Source organism: Ranitomeya imitator, chromosome 1 (genome assembly GCF_032444005.1).
Source record: "Ranitomeya imitator isolate aRanImi1 chromosome 1, aRanImi1.pri, whole genome shotgun sequence".
NCBI classification, from domain to species: Eukaryota; Metazoa; Chordata; class Amphibia; order Anura; family Dendrobatidae; genus Ranitomeya; species Ranitomeya imitator.
The window spans coordinates 625,097,778-625,119,125 of record NC_091282.1 but is presented as its reverse complement, the minus strand read 5'-3'; the positions used below and the strand labels follow the sequence as shown (position 1 = coordinate 625,119,125).

The 21,348-nt window shown below is 43.3% G+C and overlaps 1 protein-coding gene across 1 annotated transcript; it reads right to left on the bottom strand.

Annotated features, from left to right (window-relative positions):
* Positions 1–7,434: 7,434 nt before the first annotated feature.
* Positions 7,435–8,367, bottom strand: LOC138657972 (olfactory receptor 5V1-like). Its single transcript, XM_069745559.1, has one exon. The coding sequence runs from the start codon at positions 8,365–8,367 to the stop codon at positions 7,435–7,437; it is 933 nt and encodes a 310-aa protein (XP_069601660.1).
* Positions 8,368–21,348: the final 12,981 nt, after the last annotated feature.

Below are 21,348 nucleotides of genomic sequence, written 5' to 3'. Positions count from 1 at the left end.
GCCTAAACAGTGGAAACACCCAATTCTAACTGAAACCATAACCCAAACACACCCCTAATCCCAACCACACCCCTAACTCCAACACACCCCTAACCCAAATCCCAACCATAACCCCAACCACACCCCTAACCCTGACACACCCCTAACCCTAATCCCAACTGTAAATGTAATCCAAACCCTAACCCTAGCTTCAACCCAAACCCTAGCCCCAACCATAACCCTAACCCCAACCCTAGCCCTTACCCTAGCCCTAACCCTAACCCTAGCCCTAACCCTAGCCCTAACCCTAGCCCTAACCCTAACCCTAGCCCTAACCCTAGCCTTAACCCTAGCCCTAACCCTAATGGGAAAATGGAAATAAATACTTTTTTTAATTTTTTATTTTTCCCTAACTAAGGGTGTGATGAAGGGGGTTTGATTTACTTTTATAGCGAGTTTTTTAGCGGATTTTTATGATTGGCAGCTGTCACACACTAAAAGACGCTTTTTATTCCAAAAATTATTTTTTTGCGTTACCGCATTTTGAGAGCTATAATTTTTCTATATTTTGGTCTACAGAGTCATGTGAGGTCTTGTTTGTTGTGGAACGAGTTGCCGTTTTTATTGGTAACATTTTTTGATCGCTGTTTATTCCGATTTCTGTGAGGCAGTATGACCAAAACCAGCTGTTCATGAATTTCTTTTGGGGGGGCATTTATACCGTTCCACGTTTGGTAAAATGGACAAAGCAGTTTTATTCTTCGTGTCAGTATGATTACAGCGATACCTCATTTAGAATTTTTTAGGTTTTGGCTCTTTTATACGATAAAAACTATTTTATAGAAAAAAGAATTATTTTTGCATCGCTTGATTCTGAGGACTATAACTTTTTTATTTTTTCACTGATGATGCTGTATGGCGGCTCGTTTTTTGCGGGACAAGATGATGTTTTCAGTGGTACCATGGTTATTTATATGTGTCTTTTTGATCGCGTGCTATTCCACTTTTTGTTCGGCGATATGATAATAAAGGGTTGTTTTTTGCCTCTTTTTTTTTTACGGTGTTCCCTGAAGGGGTTAACTAGTAGGACAGTATTATAGGTCGGGTCGATACGGATGCAGCGATAAGAAATTTGTTCTTTTATTGTGTTTTTTTATTTAGATGAAGGAATGTATTTATGGGAACAATATTTTTTTTTTTTTAGGAATTTTTTTTTTTTAAAGTGAATATATATATATATTTTTTTACATTTTCTTATCACATTGCCCCAGGGGGGCATCATGTTATAGGGTCAGATCGCTGATCTGACACTTTGCAGAGCACTGTGTCAGATCAGCGATCTGACATGCACTCCTGCAGGCTTACCAGCACTTGCTCTGAGCAGGCGCTGGTAAACCACCTCCCTGCAGGACCCGGATGCAGCCCCGTGACCATTTTGGATCCGGGGTCTGCAGAGAGGAGACGCAAGGTGAGCACATACAAGGTACAAGGGGAGCACATCGCCTTGTACCGAGGGTCTCAGGGAAGCTTGCAGGGAGCCCCCTCCCTGCACGATGCTTCCCTATGCCCCCAAAACCGTTGTGATCATGTTTGATCGCAATGTGCCGGGGGTTAACGTTTCGGGGGTGGTCCCTGACTGCTCCTGGCACATAGTGCCGGATGTCAGCTGCGATAGTCAGCTGACTCCCAGCCGCGATCGGCCGCGCTCCCCCATGAGCGCAGCTGATCTCGCTGGACATACTATCCCATCACTGGGAATTAAGTCCAAGGTCACCTTGACGGGATAGTACGTTTAATGGGATTAAGGGGTTAAAAGACCACTGCAAAATTTTCAGTTTGTCTGATTTTTCTCTTTATAGGTATATTTTTGAGTAAATTGTAATTTTTTGTACCAGGAGTGGCATAAGGTCACCCAAAAGCAGTGTGAAAGACTGTTGGAAAGCATGCCAAGATGCATGAAAGCTGTGATTAAAAAATCATGGTTATTCCACAAAGATTGATTTCTGAACTCTTCCTGAATTAAAACAATAGTATTGTTGTTTCTAAATGATTATGAACTTGTTTTTTTTTTCTTCATTATTTGAGTTCTGCAAGCGATGCATTTTTTTTGTTATTTTGACCATTTCTCATTTTCAAAGAATACAAAATGTATTGCTTGGAACTTTAGAGACATAGTAACATAGTAACATAGTTAGTAAAGCCGAAAAAAGACATTTGTCCATCCAGTTCAGCCTATATTCCATCATAATAAATCCCCAGATCTACGTCCTTCTACAGAACCTAATAATTGTATGATACAATATTGTTCTGCTCCAGGAAGACATCCAGGCCTCTCTTGAACCCCTCGACTGAGTTCACCATCACCACCTCCTCAGGCAAGCAATTCCAGATTCTCGCTGCCCTAACAGTAAAGAATCCTCTTCTATGTTGGTGGGAAAACCTTCTCTCCTCCAGACGCAAAGAATGCCCCCTTGTGCCCGTCACCTTCCTTGGTATAAACAGATCCTCAGCGAGATATTTGTATTGTTCCCTTATATACTTATACATGGTTATTAGATCGCCCCTCAGTCGTCTTTTTTCTAGACTAAATAATCCTAATTTCGCTAATCTATCTGGGTATTGTAGTTCTCCCATCCCCTTTATTAATTTTGTTGCCCTCCTTTGTACTCTCTCTAGTTCCATTATATCCTTCCTGAGCACTGGTGCCCAAAACTGGACACCGTACTCCATGTGCGGTCTAACTAGGGATTTGTACAGAGGCAGTATAATGCTCTCATCATGTGTATCCAGACCTCTTTTAATGCACCCCATGATCCTGTTTGCCTTGGCAGCTGCTGCCTGGCACTGGCTGCTCCAGGTAAGTTTATCATTAACTAGGATCCCCAAGTCCTTCTCCCTGTCAGATTTACCCAGTGGTTTCCCATTCAGTGTGCAATGGTGATATTGATTCCTTCTTCCCATGTGTATAACCTTACATTTATCATTGTTAAACCTCATCTGCCACCTTTCAGCCCAAGTTTCCAACTTATCCATGTCAGTAGTTTATAGAATAAAAGAATAATTTACATTTTAACTGAAAAATACACCTATAAATAGAAAATCAGAGAAACAAAATGTTGCAGTGGTATCTTAATTTTTTCCACAGCTGTGTATATATATATATATATATATATATATATATATATATATATATATATAGTTAGGTCCATATATATTTGGCACAACAAGGAGAAAAGGAGCAGCACAGCCCTCAAATCAGAGAAAAAAAGTGGCACACAACCAATGTGTACGGCAGTCTGAGAAACAGAAATGGAGGTGCAATCTGCATGAAAAAAAGTCCATATATATTTGGACAGAGACAGTTTTCTAATTTTGGTTATAGACATTACCACAATGAATTTTAAACACAACAATTCATATGCAGTTGAAGTTCAGACTTTCAGCTTTCATTTGAGGGTATCGACATTAAAATTGGAAGAAGGGTTTAGGAGTTTCAGCTCCTTAACATGTGCCACCCTGTTTTTAAAGGGACCAAAAGTAATTGGACAATTGACTCCAAGGCTATTTCATGGACAGGTGTGGGCGATCCTTTCGTTATGTCATTCTCAATTAAGCAGATGAAAGGCCTGGAGTTGATTTGAGGTGTGGTGCTTGCATTTGGAAGGTTTTGCTGTGAAGTAAACATGCGGTCAAAGGAGCTCTCCATGCAGATGAAACAATCCATCCTAAAGCTACAAAAACAGAAAAAAACCATCCGAGAAATTGCTACAATATTAGGAGTGGCAAAATCTACAGTTTGGTACATCCTGAGAAAGAAAGAAAGCTCTGGTGAACTCATCAATGCAAAAAGACCTGGGCACCCACGGAAGACAACAGTGGTGTATGATCGCAGAATAATCTCCATGGTGAAGAGAAACCCCTTCACAACAGCCAACCAAGTGAACAACACTCCCCAGGAGGTCGGCGTATCAATATCCAAATCTACCATAAAGAGAAGACTGCATGAAAGTAAATACAGAGGGTTCACTGCAAGGTGCCAGCCACTCATAAGCATCAAGAAGAAAAAGGCTAGACTGGACTTTTCTAAAAAACATCTAAAAAAGCCAGCACAGTTCTGGAAGAACATTCTTTGGACAGATGAAACCAAGATCAACCTCTACCGGAATGATGGAAAGAGAAAAATATGGCGAAGGCGTGGTACAGCTCATGATCCAAAGCATACCACATCATCTGTAAAACACGGCGGAGGCAGTGTGATGGCTTGGGCATGCATGGCTGCCAGTGGCACTGGGTCACTAGTGTTTATTGATGATGTGACACAGGACAGAAGCAGCCGAATGAATTCTGAGGTATTCAGAGCCGTACTGTGTGCTCAGATCCAGCCAAGTGCAGCAAAACTGATTAGTCGTCGTTTCATACTACAGATGGACAATGACCCAAAACATAAAGCCAAAGCAACCAGGAGTTTATTAAAGCAAAGAAGTAGAATATTCTTGAATGGCCAAGTCAGTCACCTGATCTCAACCCAATTGAGAATTCATTTCACTTGTTAAAGACTAAACTTCAGACAGAAAGGCCCACAAACAAATCAACTGAAAACCACCGCAATGAAGGCCTGGCAGAGCATCAAAAAGGAGGGAACACAGTGTCTGGTGATGTCCATGAGTTCAAGACTTCAGGCAGTCATTGCCAACAAAGGGTTTTAAACCAAGTACTAAAAATGAATATTTTATTTCAAATTATTGAATCTGTCCAATTAGTTTTGGTCCCTTTAAAACCAGGGTGGCACATATTAAGGAGCTGAAACTCCTAAACCCTCCATCCAATTTTAATGTGGATACCCTCAAATGAAAGCTGAAAGTCTGAACTTCAACTGCATCTGAATTGTTTTGTTTAAAAATTGATTGTGGTAATGTCTATAACCAAAATTAGAAAAATGTTGTCTCTGTCCAAATATACAGTGGGGCAAAAAAGTATTTAGTCAGTCAGCAATAGTGCAAGTCCCACCACTTAAAAAGATGAGAGGCGTCTGTAATTTACATCATAGGTAGACCTCAACTATGGGAGACAAACTGAGAAAAAAAAAATCCAGAAAATCACATTGTCTGTTTTTTAACATTTTATTTGCATATTATGGTGGAAAATAAGTATTTGGTCAGAAACAAAATTTCATCTCAATACTTTGTAATATATCCTTTGTTGGCAATGACAGAGGTCAAACGTTTTCTGTAAGTCTTCACAAGGTTGCCACACACTGTTGTTGGTATGTTGGCCCATTCCTCCATGCAGATCTCCTCTAGAGCAGTGATGTTTTTGGCTTTTCGCTTGGCAACACGGACTTTCAACTCCCTCCAAAGGTTTTCTATAGGGTTGAGATCTGGAGACTGGCTAGGCCACTCCAGGACCTTGAAATGCTTCTTACGAAGCCACTCCTTCGTTGCCCTGGCGGTGTGCTTTGGATCATTGTCATGTTGAAAGACCCAGCCACGTTTCATCTTCAATGCCCTTGCTGATGGAAGGAGGTTTGCACTCAAAATCTCACGATACATGGCCCCATTCATTCTTTCATGTACCCGGATCAGTCGTCCTGGCCCCTTTGCAGAGAAACAGCCCCAAAGCATGATGTTTCCACCACCATGCTTTACAGTAGGTATGGTGTTTGATGGATGCAACTCAGTATTGTTTTTCCTCCAAACACGACAAGTTGTGTTTCTACCAAACAGTTCCAGTTTGGTTTCATCAGACCATAGGACATTCTCCCAAAACTCCTCTGTATCATCCAAATGCTCTCTAGCAAACTTCAGACGGGCCCGGACATGTACTGGCTTAAGCATTGTTACACGTCTGGCACTGCAGGATCTGAGTCCATGGTGGCGTAGTGTGTTACTTATGGTAGGCCTTGTTACATTGGTCCCAGCTCTCTGCAGTTCATTCACTAGGTCCCCCGCATGGTTCTGGGATTTTTGCTCACCGTTCTTGTGATCATTCTGACCCCACGGGGTGGGATTTTGCGTGGAGCCCCAGATCGAGGGAGATTATCAGTGGTCTTGTATGTCTTCCATTTTCTAATTATTGCTCCCACTGTTGATTTCTTCACTCCAAGCTGGTTCGCTATTGCAGATTCAGTCTTCCCAGCCTGGTGCAGGGCTACAATTTTGTTTCTGGTGTCCTTTGACAGCTCTTTGGTCTTCACCATAGTGGAGTTTGGAGTCAGACTGTTTGAGGGTGTGCACAGGTGTCTTTTTATACTGATAACAAGTTTAAACAGGTGCCATTACTACAGGTAATGAGTGGAGGAAAGAGGAGACTCTTAAAGAAGAAGTTACAGGTCTGTGAGAGCCAGAAATCTTGATTGTTTGTTTCTGACCAAATACTTATTTTCCACCATAATATGCAAAAAAAATGATAAAAAAAACAGACAATGTGATTTTCTGGATTTTTTCCCTCAGTTTGTCTCCCATAGTTGAGGTCTACTTATGATGTAAATTACAGACGCCTCTCATCTTTTTAAGTGGTGGAACTTGCACTATTGCTGACTGACTAAATACTTTTTTGCCCCACTGTATATGGACCTAACTGTATATATACATTTTAAAATTTTACATTTTGAAAATTACAAAAATGAAAATGGGCAGAAGCAAAAGTTTAGACACCCTGTGTGAGATTCCTGGGTTGTCTTGCATGCACTGCTATTTAGAGGTCTAACCACATATCTTCAATGATGTTAAGATCAAGGGACTGTGAGGGTCAATTTAAACCCTTCAGCTTGCACCTTTTAGGGTAGTCAATTGTGGATTTTGATGTGTGCTTGGGATCATTATCCATTTGTAATAGCCATCCTCTTCTCAACGTCAGCTTTTTTTACAGATGGAGTTATGTTTACATCAAGAATTTGTTGAAATTTTATTGAATCCATTCTTCCCTTTTACCCGTTAAATGTTCCCCTTGCCATTGACTGCAACACAACCTCAAAGCATGATTGATCCACCCCCATGCTAAATTATTGGCAAGATGTTCTTTTCTTGAAAATCTGTGTTCTTTTTTCTCCACACATACTTTTGATCATCGTGGCCAAAGAGTTCTATTTTAACCTTGTTGGTCCAAAGGACTTGTTTCCAAAATGCGTCAGGTTTTTCTAAATGTTCTTTTGCATACTATTGACGCTGACTTTTATAATGAGGTCACAGGAGGGGCTTTCTTCTGATGACTCTTTCATGAAGGCCATATTTGTGCAAATAAAGAAAAGTACGGCTGATTAGGGTGCTCAGACCAAGACAGATACTCGTTTTAGATAGAAAGAAACTTCTTTACTTGGTCATTGTATCCTCACAAAGCTTTTCGGCGGTGAATATAAGTGAAGTTTTTTCTTTTTAAGTCTTTTTCCATATTGCACATTTTTATGAGATTGTTTTCTAATTAGATAAAAATGTTCCAATTGAAATATTTCTCTTTGTTTTAATTTCTTTTCCTCATGCAAAGTTTTTTGAGCGCACGCTTGACTTCTTTGTTTCTCATGCTGTATATCATTGGATTTAACATTGGAGTTATAACATTGTAAAACAAGGAGAGCATTTTATCATGTTCCATTGAATAACTTGATTGGGGTCTGAGATACATAACTATGATAGTACCATAAAATATTAAAACAATTATGAGGTGTGATGCACATGTGGAAAAGGCTTTATGTCTGCCTTCCACAGAACGGATTTGTAAAATTGTAGAAATTATATAAAAGTAAGATATTAGGGTCAACAAAAAGGAGGCACCAGCTGCAAGACCACCTAGACCCAAAATAACAATGACGTTAATTTTTGTATCAGTGCAAGATAGTTTCAGTAGAGGTGGCATGTCACAGAAGAAGTGATTTACTTCCTTAGAAGCGCAAAAAGATAGGGTTGAAGTAAGTACTGTATGAACGAATGAGTAAAGAAACCCAGTAATCCAACAACCCATAGCCAGTTGGATACAGGTTTTGCTACAAATGATTTGAGAGTAACGTAAGGGATGGCAAATAGCCACATATCTATCGTAACCCATAATGCTTAACAAAAAGCATTCAGAACTCCCCAAGAAGTGAAAGAAATAGAGCTGAGAAAAACATCCAACATACGATATGTAGTTCCGTTCTAAGAGCAGTCCGATCAGCATTTTTGGAACGGTTACCGATGTAAAGGTGAGGTCCAAAAGAGATAAATTGCATATGAATCTGTACATTGGTGTTTGAAGCTCATTAACAAGTTGGGTAATTATGATCAATATCACATTTCCTGTTATTGAAGTAGCATAAATCAAAGAGAATAATATGAACATTGCAATCTTTAGTTTTGGGTCACTGGAAAATCCAACTAAAATGAAGTCTTCAATTTTAGTGTGGTTAAAGGATCCCATACTCGAGGTACCTGATAATCATCATAATCATCATTATAAACAGCATATTAAATAACAAAATAAAAAAATAGAATATTTGACAGTTTCACTCAAATATTAGGTCACTACTTCATTTATGATAACGGGAACATGATCATAATTGAGATAAATTATTTTTGCCCAGATGCTAAGAGTAGTGATGAGCGGGTCTGCTTCCCACTACTCGGTGATTGCCCGAGCATCTCACTGCTCGACATGCTTGGAGCTCGCTGAGTATTTTTCTGGGGTTGCTTGGTGGGAGCTCGGGTCCTCGGCCTGCATGTTTGGCACTCTTTAGAATGCCAATGAACATGCAGGGATTGTTTGCCACACACTGTAATGACGTAGCCATGTTGATTGTCGCATTACAGTGATTGGCTGGCCGCACAGTGTCATCAGGTCTATATCAGAAATGGCGCTGCCATGCTTGTCACATTCTGCTCCGTAATCAGGCAGTGTAAGGAGAGCTGCTGCTTAGCTAGGGAGAGATTTGCTTGCTTTGTACGTAGTGTTGGAATATCATACTGTATATAATACACATCTCTATCTCAACTAACAGTCCTTCTGAGGACTAATAAAGCTGCATAGATATCAGTGCTGGGCAGGCAGGTAGTGTATGTAGCAGAATTCAGTGCATATAGCAATTATTTGGGGATCTTAATCCTGATTATTTGCTTTAAAACAATCCAGAGAACACCATTTTCAGCTCCATTTGCTTGTTGACACTGCAGAATACAGTCAGATCCTTTCCATATTACAGTTATATGAAAAAGTTTGGGCACCCTTATTAATCTTAAGCTTAATGTTTTATAAAAATTGTTTTTTTTTTGCAACAGCTATTTCAGTTTCATATATTTAATAACTGTTGGACACAGTAATGTTTCTGCCTTGAAATGAGGTTTATTGTACTAACAGAAAATGTGCAATCTGCATTCAAACAAAATTTGACAGGTGCATAAGTATGGGCACCCTTATCATTTTCTTGTTTTAAATACTCCTACCTACATTTAACTGACTTACTAAAGCACTTTTTTTGGTTTTCTAACCTCATTGAGCTTTGAACTTCATAGCCAGATGTATGCAATCAAGAGAAAAGCTACTTAAAGTGGCCACTTGCAAGTTGTTCTCCTGTTTGAATCTCCTCTGAAGAGTGGCATCATGGGCTCCTCAAAACAGCTGTCTAATGATCTGAAAACAAAGATTATTCAACATAGTTGTTCAGGGGAAGGATACAAAAAGCTGTCTCAAAGATTTAACTTGTCAATTTCCACTGTGAGTAACATAGTAAGGAAATGGAAGAACATAGGTACAGTTCTTGTTAAGGCCAGAAGTGGCAGGCCAAGAAAAACATCAGAAAGACAGAGAAGAAGAATGGTGAGATTAGTTAAGGACAATCCTCAGACCACCTCCAGAGAGCTGCAGCATCAACTTGCTGCAGATGGTGTCACTGTGCATCGGTCAACTATACAACGCACTTTGCACAAGGAGAAGCTGTATGGGAGAGTGATGCGAAAGAAGCCATTTCTGCAAGCACGCCACAAACAGAGTCGGCTGAGGTATGCAAAAGCACATTTGGAGAAGCCAATTTCTTTTTGGAAGAAGGTCCTGTGGACTGATGAAACCAAGATTGAGTTGTTTGGTCATGCAAAAAGGCATTATGCATGGCGGCCAAAAAAGACAGCATTCCAAGAAAAACACTTGCTACCCACAGTTAAATTTGGAGGAGGTTCCATCATGCTTTCGGGCTGTGTGTCCAATGCCGGTACCGGGAATCTTGTTAAAGTTGAGGGACGCATGGATTCCTCTCAGTATCAGCAGATTCTTGACAATAATGTTCATGAATCAGTGACAAAGTTGAAGTTATGCTGGGGATGGATCTTTCAGCAAGACAATGATCCAAAACACCGCTCCAAATCTACTCAGGCATTCATGCAGAGGAACAATTACACTGTTCTGGAATGGCCATCCCAGTCCCCAGACCTGAATATCATTGAACATCTGTGGGATCATTTGAAGAGGGCTGTCTGTGCTCGGCGACCATCAAACTTAACTGAACTGGAATTGTTTTGTAAAGAGGAATGGTCAAAAATACCTTCATCCAAGATCCAGGAACTCATTAAAAGCTACAGGAAGCGACTAGAGGCTGTTATTTTTGCAAAAGGAGGATCTACTAAATATTAATGTCACTTTTCTGGTGGGGTGCCCATACTTATGCACCTGTCATATTTTGTTTGAATGCAGATTGCACATTTTCTGTTAGTACAATAAACCTCATTTCAAGGCAGAAACATTACTGTGTCCAACAGTTATTAGATATATGAAACTGAAATAGCTGTTGCAAAAAAAACTATTTTTATAAAACATTAAGCTTAAGATTAATAGGGGTGCCCAAACTTTTTCATATAACTGTATAATGCTAAAAATCCAGCGATTTTAAATTGGGGTTTGTCTGTCACACGGATCACATATCAGTCTGCTCAAAATTGTGCCATTTCAGGCCTCCATTTAAATTTTGTTGCAGTGTCTTTGCCAAATTATTGACATTAGTTTGCTCAAAAAAAAAGTTACCAACAGGCCAGATATTTCAAACTGGGGTTTGTCCATTACACGGATCACATATCAGTGCACTCATAATTGTGCCATTTCAGGCCTCCATTTCAATTTTTTTGCTATGTCTTAGCCAACTTATTGACACCAATTTACTGGAAACAAAAGTTACTTACAGGCCAGGCATTTTAAACTGTGGTTTTCCATCACAAAGATCACATATAAGTTGGTTCAAAATTCAGCTATTTGTAATGAATGTGGAAAATATTGTCCTCCACTTAAAATGGGCAAGGCACGTGATAAGTGATGGGGAACTGGACATTATAATGATGGTTATGGTGCATGCAGAGGCTGAGGCTGTGGGCAAGAAGAAATTGTGCCACAACAAACACCCACATCTTCTTGCCCGTCATTCCTGTCCCAATTACTAGGGGACCGCAGCACCACACCACTATTGAACCCAGAGCAGTGTCAAAAGGTTGTTGGTTGGATAGCGGATAATGCTTCCTGTCACTTTGCCATCACCACCACCACCCTGTCTTCCAGACAGTCAAGTCTGAGTAGCCATGAGTGTGGACCATATATTCCTCACACTAATCCTTCTTCCTCCCACAATGTCGAGTGCCCGGAGACAACTGATCCCACACTTGGACACTCCGAAGAGCTATTCCATTTATAGATTCAGGCCTCTCGCCCGGTCCACTTGGAGCGGGGCAAGAGGAGATCGCATGTAAAAATGCAAAAATATTTGAGCAGCCATGGTCACATGAAGGAGACGGTGCGAAAGTGTCACAAGAGGTGGACGATGATGAGACACAATTGCCAGAAAGACAGGAGAAGACCAGGGTGTGGAAGTGGAAGATGAGGTTTTGAATGATATAGTAACTCACTCAACCTGGCAGTTGAGGGCAGTTGTTGACTACCAGCTTCAACAAGGGCAAAGGTATTCAGTTCAGACTCCACACATAAGACCTCAGGAGTGGACATGGATGTCAGACATAAGTACCATCCTCCAAAACTTTGAGGACTTCACCAAGATGGTGAGCAGCGATGATGCTATAATTAGCATTACCATCCCACTTCTCTGTGTTCTGAAATGCTCTATTTTCACAATCACAGAGGATGCATGGCAGTCGGAGCATGATGAGAAGGAGCAAGGAGCCATAAAGGGTGATTACACACAGCCCAGACTCATCTCATCACAACGTGGATTGGATGACAATGAGGAGGAGGAGGAAGAACAGAAGCTAGTTTCATGCACTCTAGATGGTACTACCTGTTCAACTGTCATACCGTCTGTCCAGTGTGGATGGCCTGAGGACAACGAGGAGAAGGAGAATGAGAGCATGGTCAGTCGCCCTCTTGGTGAGGACACGGAAGTTTTTCCTGTTAGCAGTCTGGCATGCTTGGCTGAGTTTCTGTTACGCTGTCTTTCCCGTGACCCTCGCGGTCACCAAATTTTGGGTGACTGTCATAACTGGTTGGTGACACTTCTAGACCCACACTACAAGGAGAACTTTCTATCTATTATTCCTGAGATGGAACAGGTCTACTAAAATGGGGCAGTACCAGAGGGCAGAGTTGAGCGACCTTGACCTTTTTAGAGTCGAGCCGGGTTTTGCGAAACCCGACTATCTCAAAAGTCGAGTCGAGTGGAATCGGCCGATTATCGCAAAAAGTTGGGGATCGACCGAAACACGAAACCCAAAGCAAGTCAATGGGGGAGCATAGTCGGCAGTGAGTAGAGGCCAGGAAAACATGTACAGAGCCCACTGTATTCGCAAAAACATCCATTCTTGCTACTGAAGCTTGTCAATCGTAATTTAGCTTATAATAATTGTAAGGCATTGGAAATTGGGGGTCATTTGGCTAAAGTTGTGGGGGGTAGGTGTTATGTTTGCTAATGACAGGTGTTATGAAGGCAATCCAGAAACACAGTGTGCATAGCGATCAGAGCGCACACAGTGATCTGACAAATACCCAAAAATACAAGAACGAGCTCTGAGACGTGGAAACTCTGTAGACTGCACACCTGATCCTATCCTAAACACAACTAAAAGCGGCTGTGGATTGCGCCTAACAACTACCTAGGCAACTCGGCACAGCCTAAGAAACTAGCTAGCCTGAAGATAGAAAAATAGGCCTGACTTGCCCCAGAGAAATTCCCCAAAGGAAAAGGCAGCCCCCCACATATAATGACTGTGAGTAAGATGAAAAGACAAAACGTAGTGATGAAATAGATTCAGCAAAGTGGGGCCCGATATTCTAGGACAGAGCGAGGACAGTAAAGCGAACTTTGCAGTCTACAAAAAACCCTAAAGCAAAACCACGCAAAGGGGGCAAAAAAAACCCACCGTGCCGAACTAACGGCACGGCGGTACACCCTTTGCGTCTCAGAGCTTCCAGCAAAACAAAAGACAAGCTGGACAGAAAAAAAGCAACAAAAAAGCAAAAAGCACTTAGCCATACAGAGCAGCAGGTCACAGGAACAATCAGGAGAAGCTCAGATCCAACACTGAAACATTGACAAGGAGCAAGGATAGCAGCATCAGGCGGAGTTAAGTAATGAAGCAGTTAACGAGCTCACCAGAACACCTGAGGGAGGAAGCTCAGAAGCTGCAGTACCACTTGTGACCACAGGAGTGAATTCAGCCACAGAATTCACAACAGTACCCCCCTCTTGAGGAGGGGTCACTGAACCCTCACCAGAGCCCCCAGGCCGACCAGGATGAGCCGCATGAAAGGCACGAACAAGATCGGAAGCATGAACATCAGAGGCAAAAACCCAGGAATTATCTTCCTGAGCATAACCCTTCCATTTAACCAGATACTGGAGTTTCCGTCTAGAAACACGAGAATCCAAAATCTTCTCCACAATATACTCCAATTCCCCCTCCACCAAAACCGGGGCAGGAGGCTCAACAGATGGAACCATAGGTGCCACGTATCTCCGCAACAACGACCTATGGAATACATTATGTATGGAAAAGGAGTCTGGGAGGGTCAAACGAAGAGACACAGGATTGAGAACCTCAGAAATCCTATACGGACCAATAAAACGAGGTTTAAATTTAGGAGAGGAAACCATCATAGGAATATGACGAGAAGATAACCAAACCAGATCCCCAACACGAAGTCGGGGACCCACACGGCGTCTGCGATTAGCGAAAAGTTGAGCTTTCTCCTGGGACAAGATCAAATTGTCCACTACCTGAGTCCAGATCTGCTGCAACCTATCCACCACAGAATCCACACCAGGACAGTCCGAAGACTCAACCTGTCCTGAAGAGAAACGAGGATGGAACCCAGAATTGCAAAAAAATGGAGAAACCAAGGTAGCCAAGCTGGCCCGATTATTAAGGGCGAACTCAGCCAACGGCAAAAAGGACACCCAATCATCCTGGTCTGCAGAAACAAAACATCTCAGATATGTTTCCAAGGTCTGATTGGTTCGTTCGGTCTGGCCATTAGTCTGAGGATGGAAAGCCGAGGAAAAGGATAGGTCAATGCCCATCCTACCACAAAAGGCTCGCCAAAACCTTGAAACAAACTGGGAACCTCTGTCAGAAACAATATTCTCAGGAATGCCATGCAACCGAACCACATGCTGAAAGAACAAAGGTACCAAATCAGAGGAGGAAGGCAATTTAGCCAAGGGCACCAGATGGACCATTTTAGAAAAGCGATCACAGACCACCCAAATGACTGACATCTTTTGAGAAACGGGAAGGTCAGAAATGAAATCCATCGAAATATGTGTCCAAGGCCTCTTTGGGACCGGCAAGGGCAAAAGCAACCCACTGGCACGAGAACAGCAGGGCATAGCCCTAGCACAAATCCCACAGGACTGCACAAAAGTACGTACATCCCGTGACAGAGATGGCCACCAGAAGGATCTAGCCACTAACTCTCTGGTACCAAAGATTCCAGGATGACCAGCCAACACCGAACAATGAAGTTCAGAGATAAGTTTATTAGTCCACCTATCAGGGACGAACAGTTTCTCTGCTGGACAACGATCAGGTTTATTCGCCTGAAATTTTTGCAGCACCCGCCGCAAATCAGGGGAGATGGCAGACACAATGACTCCTTCCTTGAGGATACCCGCTGGCTCAGATAAACCCGGAGAGTCGGGCACAAAACTCCTAGACAGAGCATCCGCCTTCACATTTTTAGAGCCCGGAAGGTACGAAATCACAAAATCGAAGCGGGCAAAAAATAACGACCAACGGGCCTGTCTAGGATTCAAGCGCTTGGCAGACTCGAGATAAGTAAGGTTCTTATGATCAGTCAATACCACCACGCGATGCTTAGCTCCTTCAAGCCAATGACGCCACTCCTCGAATGCCCACTTCATGGCCAGCAACTCTCGATTGCCCACATCATAATTACGCTCAGCGGGCGAAAACTTCCTGGAAAAGAAAGCACATGGTTTCATCACTGAGCAATCAGAACCTCTCTGTGACAAAACCGCCCCTGCTCCAATCTCAGAAGCATCAACCTCGACCTGGAATGGAAGAGAAACATCTGGCTGACGCAACACAGGGGCAGAACAAAAACGACGCTTCAACTCCTGAAAAGCTTCCACAGCAGCAGAAGACCAATTAACCAAATCAGCACCCTTCTTGGTCAAATCGGTCAATGGTTTGGCAATGCTAGAAAAATTACAGATGAAGCGACGATAAAAATTAGCAAAGCCCAGGAACTTTTGCAAACTTTTCAAAGATGTCGGCTGAATCCAATCCTGGATGGCTTGGACCTTAACTGGATCCATCTCGATAGTAGAAGGGGTAAAGATGAACCCCAAAAATGAAACTTTCTGCACACCGAAGAGACACTTTGATCCCTTCACAAACAAAGAGTTAGCACGCAGGACCTGAAAAACCATTCTGACCTGCTTCACATGAGACTCCCAATCATCTGAGAAGATCAAAATGTCATCCAAGTAAACAATCAGGAATTTATCCAGATACTCACGGAAGATGTCATGCATAAAAGACTGAAACACAGATGGAGCATTGGCAAGTCCGAACGGCATCACTAGATACTCAAAATGACCCTCGGGCGTATTGAATGCAGTTTTCCATTCATCTCCTTGCCTGATTCTCACCAGATTATACGCACCACGAAGATCTATCTTAGTGAACCAACTAGCCCCCTTAATCCGAGCAAACAAGTCAGATAACAATGGCAAGGGATACTGAAATTTAACAGTGATCTTATTAAGAAGGCGGTAATCAATACACGGTCTCAGTGAACCATCCTTCTTGGCTACAAAGAAGAACCCTGCTCCCAGTGGTGATGACGATGGGCGAATATGTCCCTTCTCCAGGGATTCCTTCACATAACTGCGCATAGCGGCGTGTTCGGGCACGGATAAATTAAATAATCGACCTTTAGGGAATTTACTACCAGGAATCAAATTGATAGCACAATCACAATCCCTATGCGGAGGTAGAGCATCGGACTTGGGCTCTTCAAATACATCCTGATATTCAGACAAGAACTCTGGGACCTCAGAAGGGGTGGATGACGAAATCGACAAAAATGGAACATCACCATGTACCCCCTGACAACCCCAGCTGGATACCGACATGGAATTCCAATCCAATACTGGATTATGGGTTTGTAGCCATGGCAACCCCAACACGACCACATCATGCAGATTATGCAACACCAGAAAGCGAATAACTTCCTGATGTGCAGGAGCCATGCACATGGTCAGCTGGGCCCAGTATTGAGGTTTATTCTTGGCCAAAGGTGTAGCATCAATTCCTCTCAATGGAATAGGACACCGCAAAGGCTCCAAGAAAAACCCACAACGTTTAGCATAATCCAAATCCATCAGATTCAGGGCAGCGCCCGAATCCACAAACGCCATGACAGAAAACGACGACAAAGAGCATATCAAGGTAATGGACAGAAGGAATTTGGACTGTACAGTACCAATGACGGCAGACCTAGCGGACCGCTTAGTGCGCTTAGGACAATCAGAAATAGCATGAGTGGAATCACCACAGTAGAAACACAGACCATTCAGACGTCTGTATTCCTGCCGTTCAACTCTAGTCATAGTCCTATCGCACTGCATAGGCTCAGGTTTAACCTCAGGCAGTACCGCCAAATGGTGCACAGAATTACGCTCGCGCAAGCGTCGACCGATCTGAATGGCCAAAGACAAAGACTCATTCAAACCAGCAGGCATAGGAAATCCCACCATGACATCCTTAAGAGCCTCAGAGAGACCCTTTCTGAACAAAGCTGCCAGCGCAGATTCATTCCACTGAGTGAGTACTGACCATTTCCTAAATTTCTGACAATATACTTCTATATCATCCTGACCCTGGCACAAAGCCAGCAAATTTTTCTCAGCCTGATCCACTGAATTAGGCTCATCGTACAGCAATCCGAGCGCCAGGAAAAACGCATCGACACTACTCAATGCAGTGTCTCCTGGCGCAAGAGAAAATGCCCAGTCTTGAGGGTCGCCGCGCAAAAAAGAAATAATAATCAAAACCTGTTGAATAGGATTACCAGAAGAATGAGGTTTCAAGGCCAGAAATAGCTTACAATTATTTTTGAAATTAAGAAACTTAGTTCTATCACCAAAAAACAAATCAGGAATAGGAATTCTTGGTTCTAACATAGATTTCTGATCAATAGTATCTTGAATTTTTTGTACATTTATAACGAGATTATCCATTGAAGAGCACAGACCCTGAATATCCATGTCCACACCTGTGTCCAGAATCACCCAAATGTCTAGGGGAAAAAAAAAAAAAGTGAACACAGAGCAGAAAAAAAAAAAAATGATGTCAGAACTTTTTCTTTCCCTCTATTGAGAATCATTAGTGGGGCTCCTTGTACTGTTATGTTTGCTAATGACAGGTGTTATGAAGGCAATCCAGAAACACAGTGTGCATAGCGATCAGAGCGCACACAGTGATCTGACAAATACCCAAAAATACAAGAACGAGCTCTGAGACGTGGAAACTCTGTAGACTGCACACCTGATCCTATCCTAAACACAACTAAAAGCGGCTGTGGATTGCGCCTAACAACTACCTAGGCAACTCGGCACAGCCTAAGAAACTAGCTAGCCTGAAGATAGAAAAATAGGCCTGACTTGCCCCAGAGAAATTCCCCAAAGGAAAAGGCAGCCCCCCACATATAATGACTGTGAGTAAGATGAAAAGACAAAACGTAGGGATGAAATAGATTCAGCAAAGTGGGGCCCGATATTCTAGGACAGAGCGAGGACAGTAAAGCGAACTTTGCAGTCTACAAAAAACCCTAAAGCAAAACCACGCAAAGGGGGCAAAAAAAACCCACCGTGCCGAACTAACGGCACGGCGGTACACCCTTTGCGTCTCAGAGCTTCCAGCAAAACAAAAGACAAGCTGGACAGAAAAAAAGCAACAAAAAAGCAAAAAGCACTTAGCCATACAGAGCAGCAGGTCACAGGAACAATCAGGAGAAGCTCAGATCCAACACTGAAACATTGACAAGGAGCAAGGATAGCAGCATCAGGCGGAGTTAAGTAATGAAGCAGTTAACGAGCTCACCAGAACACCTGAGGGAGGAAGCTCAGAAGCTGCAGTACCACTTGTGACCACAGGAGTGAATTCAGCCACAGAATTCACAACAGGTAGGGCTGGTTCAAGCAATTAGTGGGCCAAGGACATCTGGACCACGTCACGGTAGTGGAGCAGGGAGAGGTAAGTATTTCAACTTTGCAAGTGCTGTGATCCTGAGCAAGCATGGGGGCCCACTCGTTGACATTGGCACTGGCACAGGGCCCCTCAAAGTACAGCGGTGTGTTTGCACGGCGGGGGCGCCTCCCACCGGCAGCAACACTTTTGGGTACTATGAGAGGCCCTGTGCCAGTAACGTCGCCAATGAGTATTCCTCCCCCCACCTGATGAAGGAACCTGCACCTTCATCTGCACCTTCCTCTTTGTCCCCGTGTAATGTGGTATGGTATGCGGGAAGGGGAACCTGACTTTCAGCAGGGTCACAATCTTGCAGTGTAGCGTGCACGGGGAATGTTGCGTTATGGGTCAAAGTACCAGCAGACTCATCTATCACTGGCTGGGCAATGGGCAGGATGAGGGGGAAACAGATATGGGCCCAAAGAATAAAGTGGGTTAAATGCAGTTCAAAATTGGTAACAGGACTAACCAGGGGGCATTGCTTTGTTCAGTGGAGGACAACTGGAATGAGAGGCTGACACAGAGAGTAGGCCCAAATCAGTAAGTATTCTAAATGCAGTTCAAAATTGGCAACAGTAGTAAACCGGCGGCACAGCTTTGTTCACTGGAGGAAAACAGCAAGGAGCGGCAGACACAGATAGAAGGCCCCAACCCAACTAGTAGGCCTAAGGCAGTGTTGTTTTCAACAACTACTAAACGAGAGCATGAAGACCGAAGCAATGGAGAGGAAACCTGGGGAACAACTTGGAGTGGAACACACCGTCTCTACACCCCATACCCAATTTGTAGGCCTAATGCAGTGTAGTTTTCAACAACTACTAAACGAGAGTCGGAAGACCGAAGCAATGGAGAGGAAACCTGGTGAACACCTTGGAGTGGAACACACCGTCTCTACACCCCATACCCAATTTGTAGGCCTAATGCAGTGTAGTTTTCAACAACTACTAAACGAGAGTCGGAAGACCGAAGCAATGGAGAGGAAGCCTGGGGAACACCTTGGAGTGGAACACACCGTCTCTACACCCCATACCCAATTTGTAGGCCTAATGCAGTCTAGTTTTCAACAACTACTAAACGAGAGTCGGAAGACCGAAGCAATGGAGAGGAAACCTGGGGAACACCTTGGAGTGGAACACACCGTCTCTACACCCCATACTCAATTTGTAGGGCTAATGCAGTGTAGTTTTCAACAACTACTAAACGAGAGTCGGAAGATCGAAGCAATGGAGAGGAAACCTGGGGAACACCTTGGAGTGGAACACACCGTCTCTACACCCCATACCCAATTTGTAGGCCTAATGCAGTGTCGTTTTCAACAACTACTAAACGAGAGTCGGAAGACCTAAGCAATGGAGAGGAAACCTGGGGAACACCTTGGAGCGGCAGACACCGTTAGTAGGCCCTACCGAAGTAGTAGCCCCAATGCAGTTTTCAAATTCCTAGAGGCTGAAAACAAGACTATTGATGCTCAGCTTTTTTCAAAGGAGGACAGCTGTCTTGAGTGGCGCAGACAGACACAGGTAGTAGGCTTTAAACCAAAAATTTGGCTCAATGCAGTTTAAAAAAGGTTACAGGGGTACACAGGCAGCATTGGTCTGGTCAGTAGAGGACAATTTCAATTATGGACCGCAGACAGACTTTGTACGCCTACTATTAAAAAAAGGATGCTCTATGCAATTAAAAATAGGTTCCAGGGGTCCACGGGCAGCAGTGGTGTTGTCAGTGGAGGAGTATTGGAAGGAGGGACCGCAGACAGGCGTAGTAGGCCTAACATAACAAAATTAGGCTGTAGGCACTTTAAAATTGGTTCCAGGGGTACACGGGCAGCAGTGGTGTGGTCAGCGGAGGACAATTTTAATTAGGGACTGCAGACAGACTTTGTAGGCTGTCCCCTGTGGACCATGCATCCAACACATTAACCCAGTGCTCCGTAATGGACACGTAACTTTTTGTGGACATGCCTACTGGTCCATGCGTCGCTTGTCAGGTGCACCTTTCTACTGTTTGATTGCCTGAGTGCTATGACAATGCAGACTTTTTCATGCCGGTGGAGGGCTGGGATGGCTTTTCTCGCAAAAGAAGTGTCGACTGGGTAGCTTGAACCGTGGTACAGCGTAGTTCATCTGGGCTTTATAAATATAAAACAAAGAAAAAAAGTAGGCTCCATGCACTTTCAGCTGGGTTCCAGGGGTACACGGCCAGCATTGGTCTGGTCAGTGGAGAACTATTGGAAGGAGGGACCGCAGACAGGCTTCGAAGGCCCAACATAATAAAATTGGGCTGTAGGCACTTTAAAATTGGTTCCAGGGGTACACGGGCAGCAGTGGTGTGGTCAGCGGAGGACAATTTTAATTAGGGACTGCAGACAGACTTTGTAGGCTGTCCCCTGTGCACCATGCATCCAACACATTAACCCAGTGCGCCGTAATGGACACGTAACTTTTTGTGGACATGCCTACTGGTCCATGCGTTGCTTGTCAGGTGCACCTTTCTACTGTTTGATTGCCTGAGTGCTATGACAATGCAGACTTTTTCATGCCGGTGGAGGGCAGGGATGGCTTTTCTCGCAAAAGAAGGGTCGACTGGGTAGCTTGAACCGTGGTACAGCGTAGTTCATCTGGGCTTTATAAATATAAAACAAAGAAAAAGAGTAGGCTCCATGCACTTTCAGCTGGGTTCCAGGGGTACACGGCCAGCATTGGTC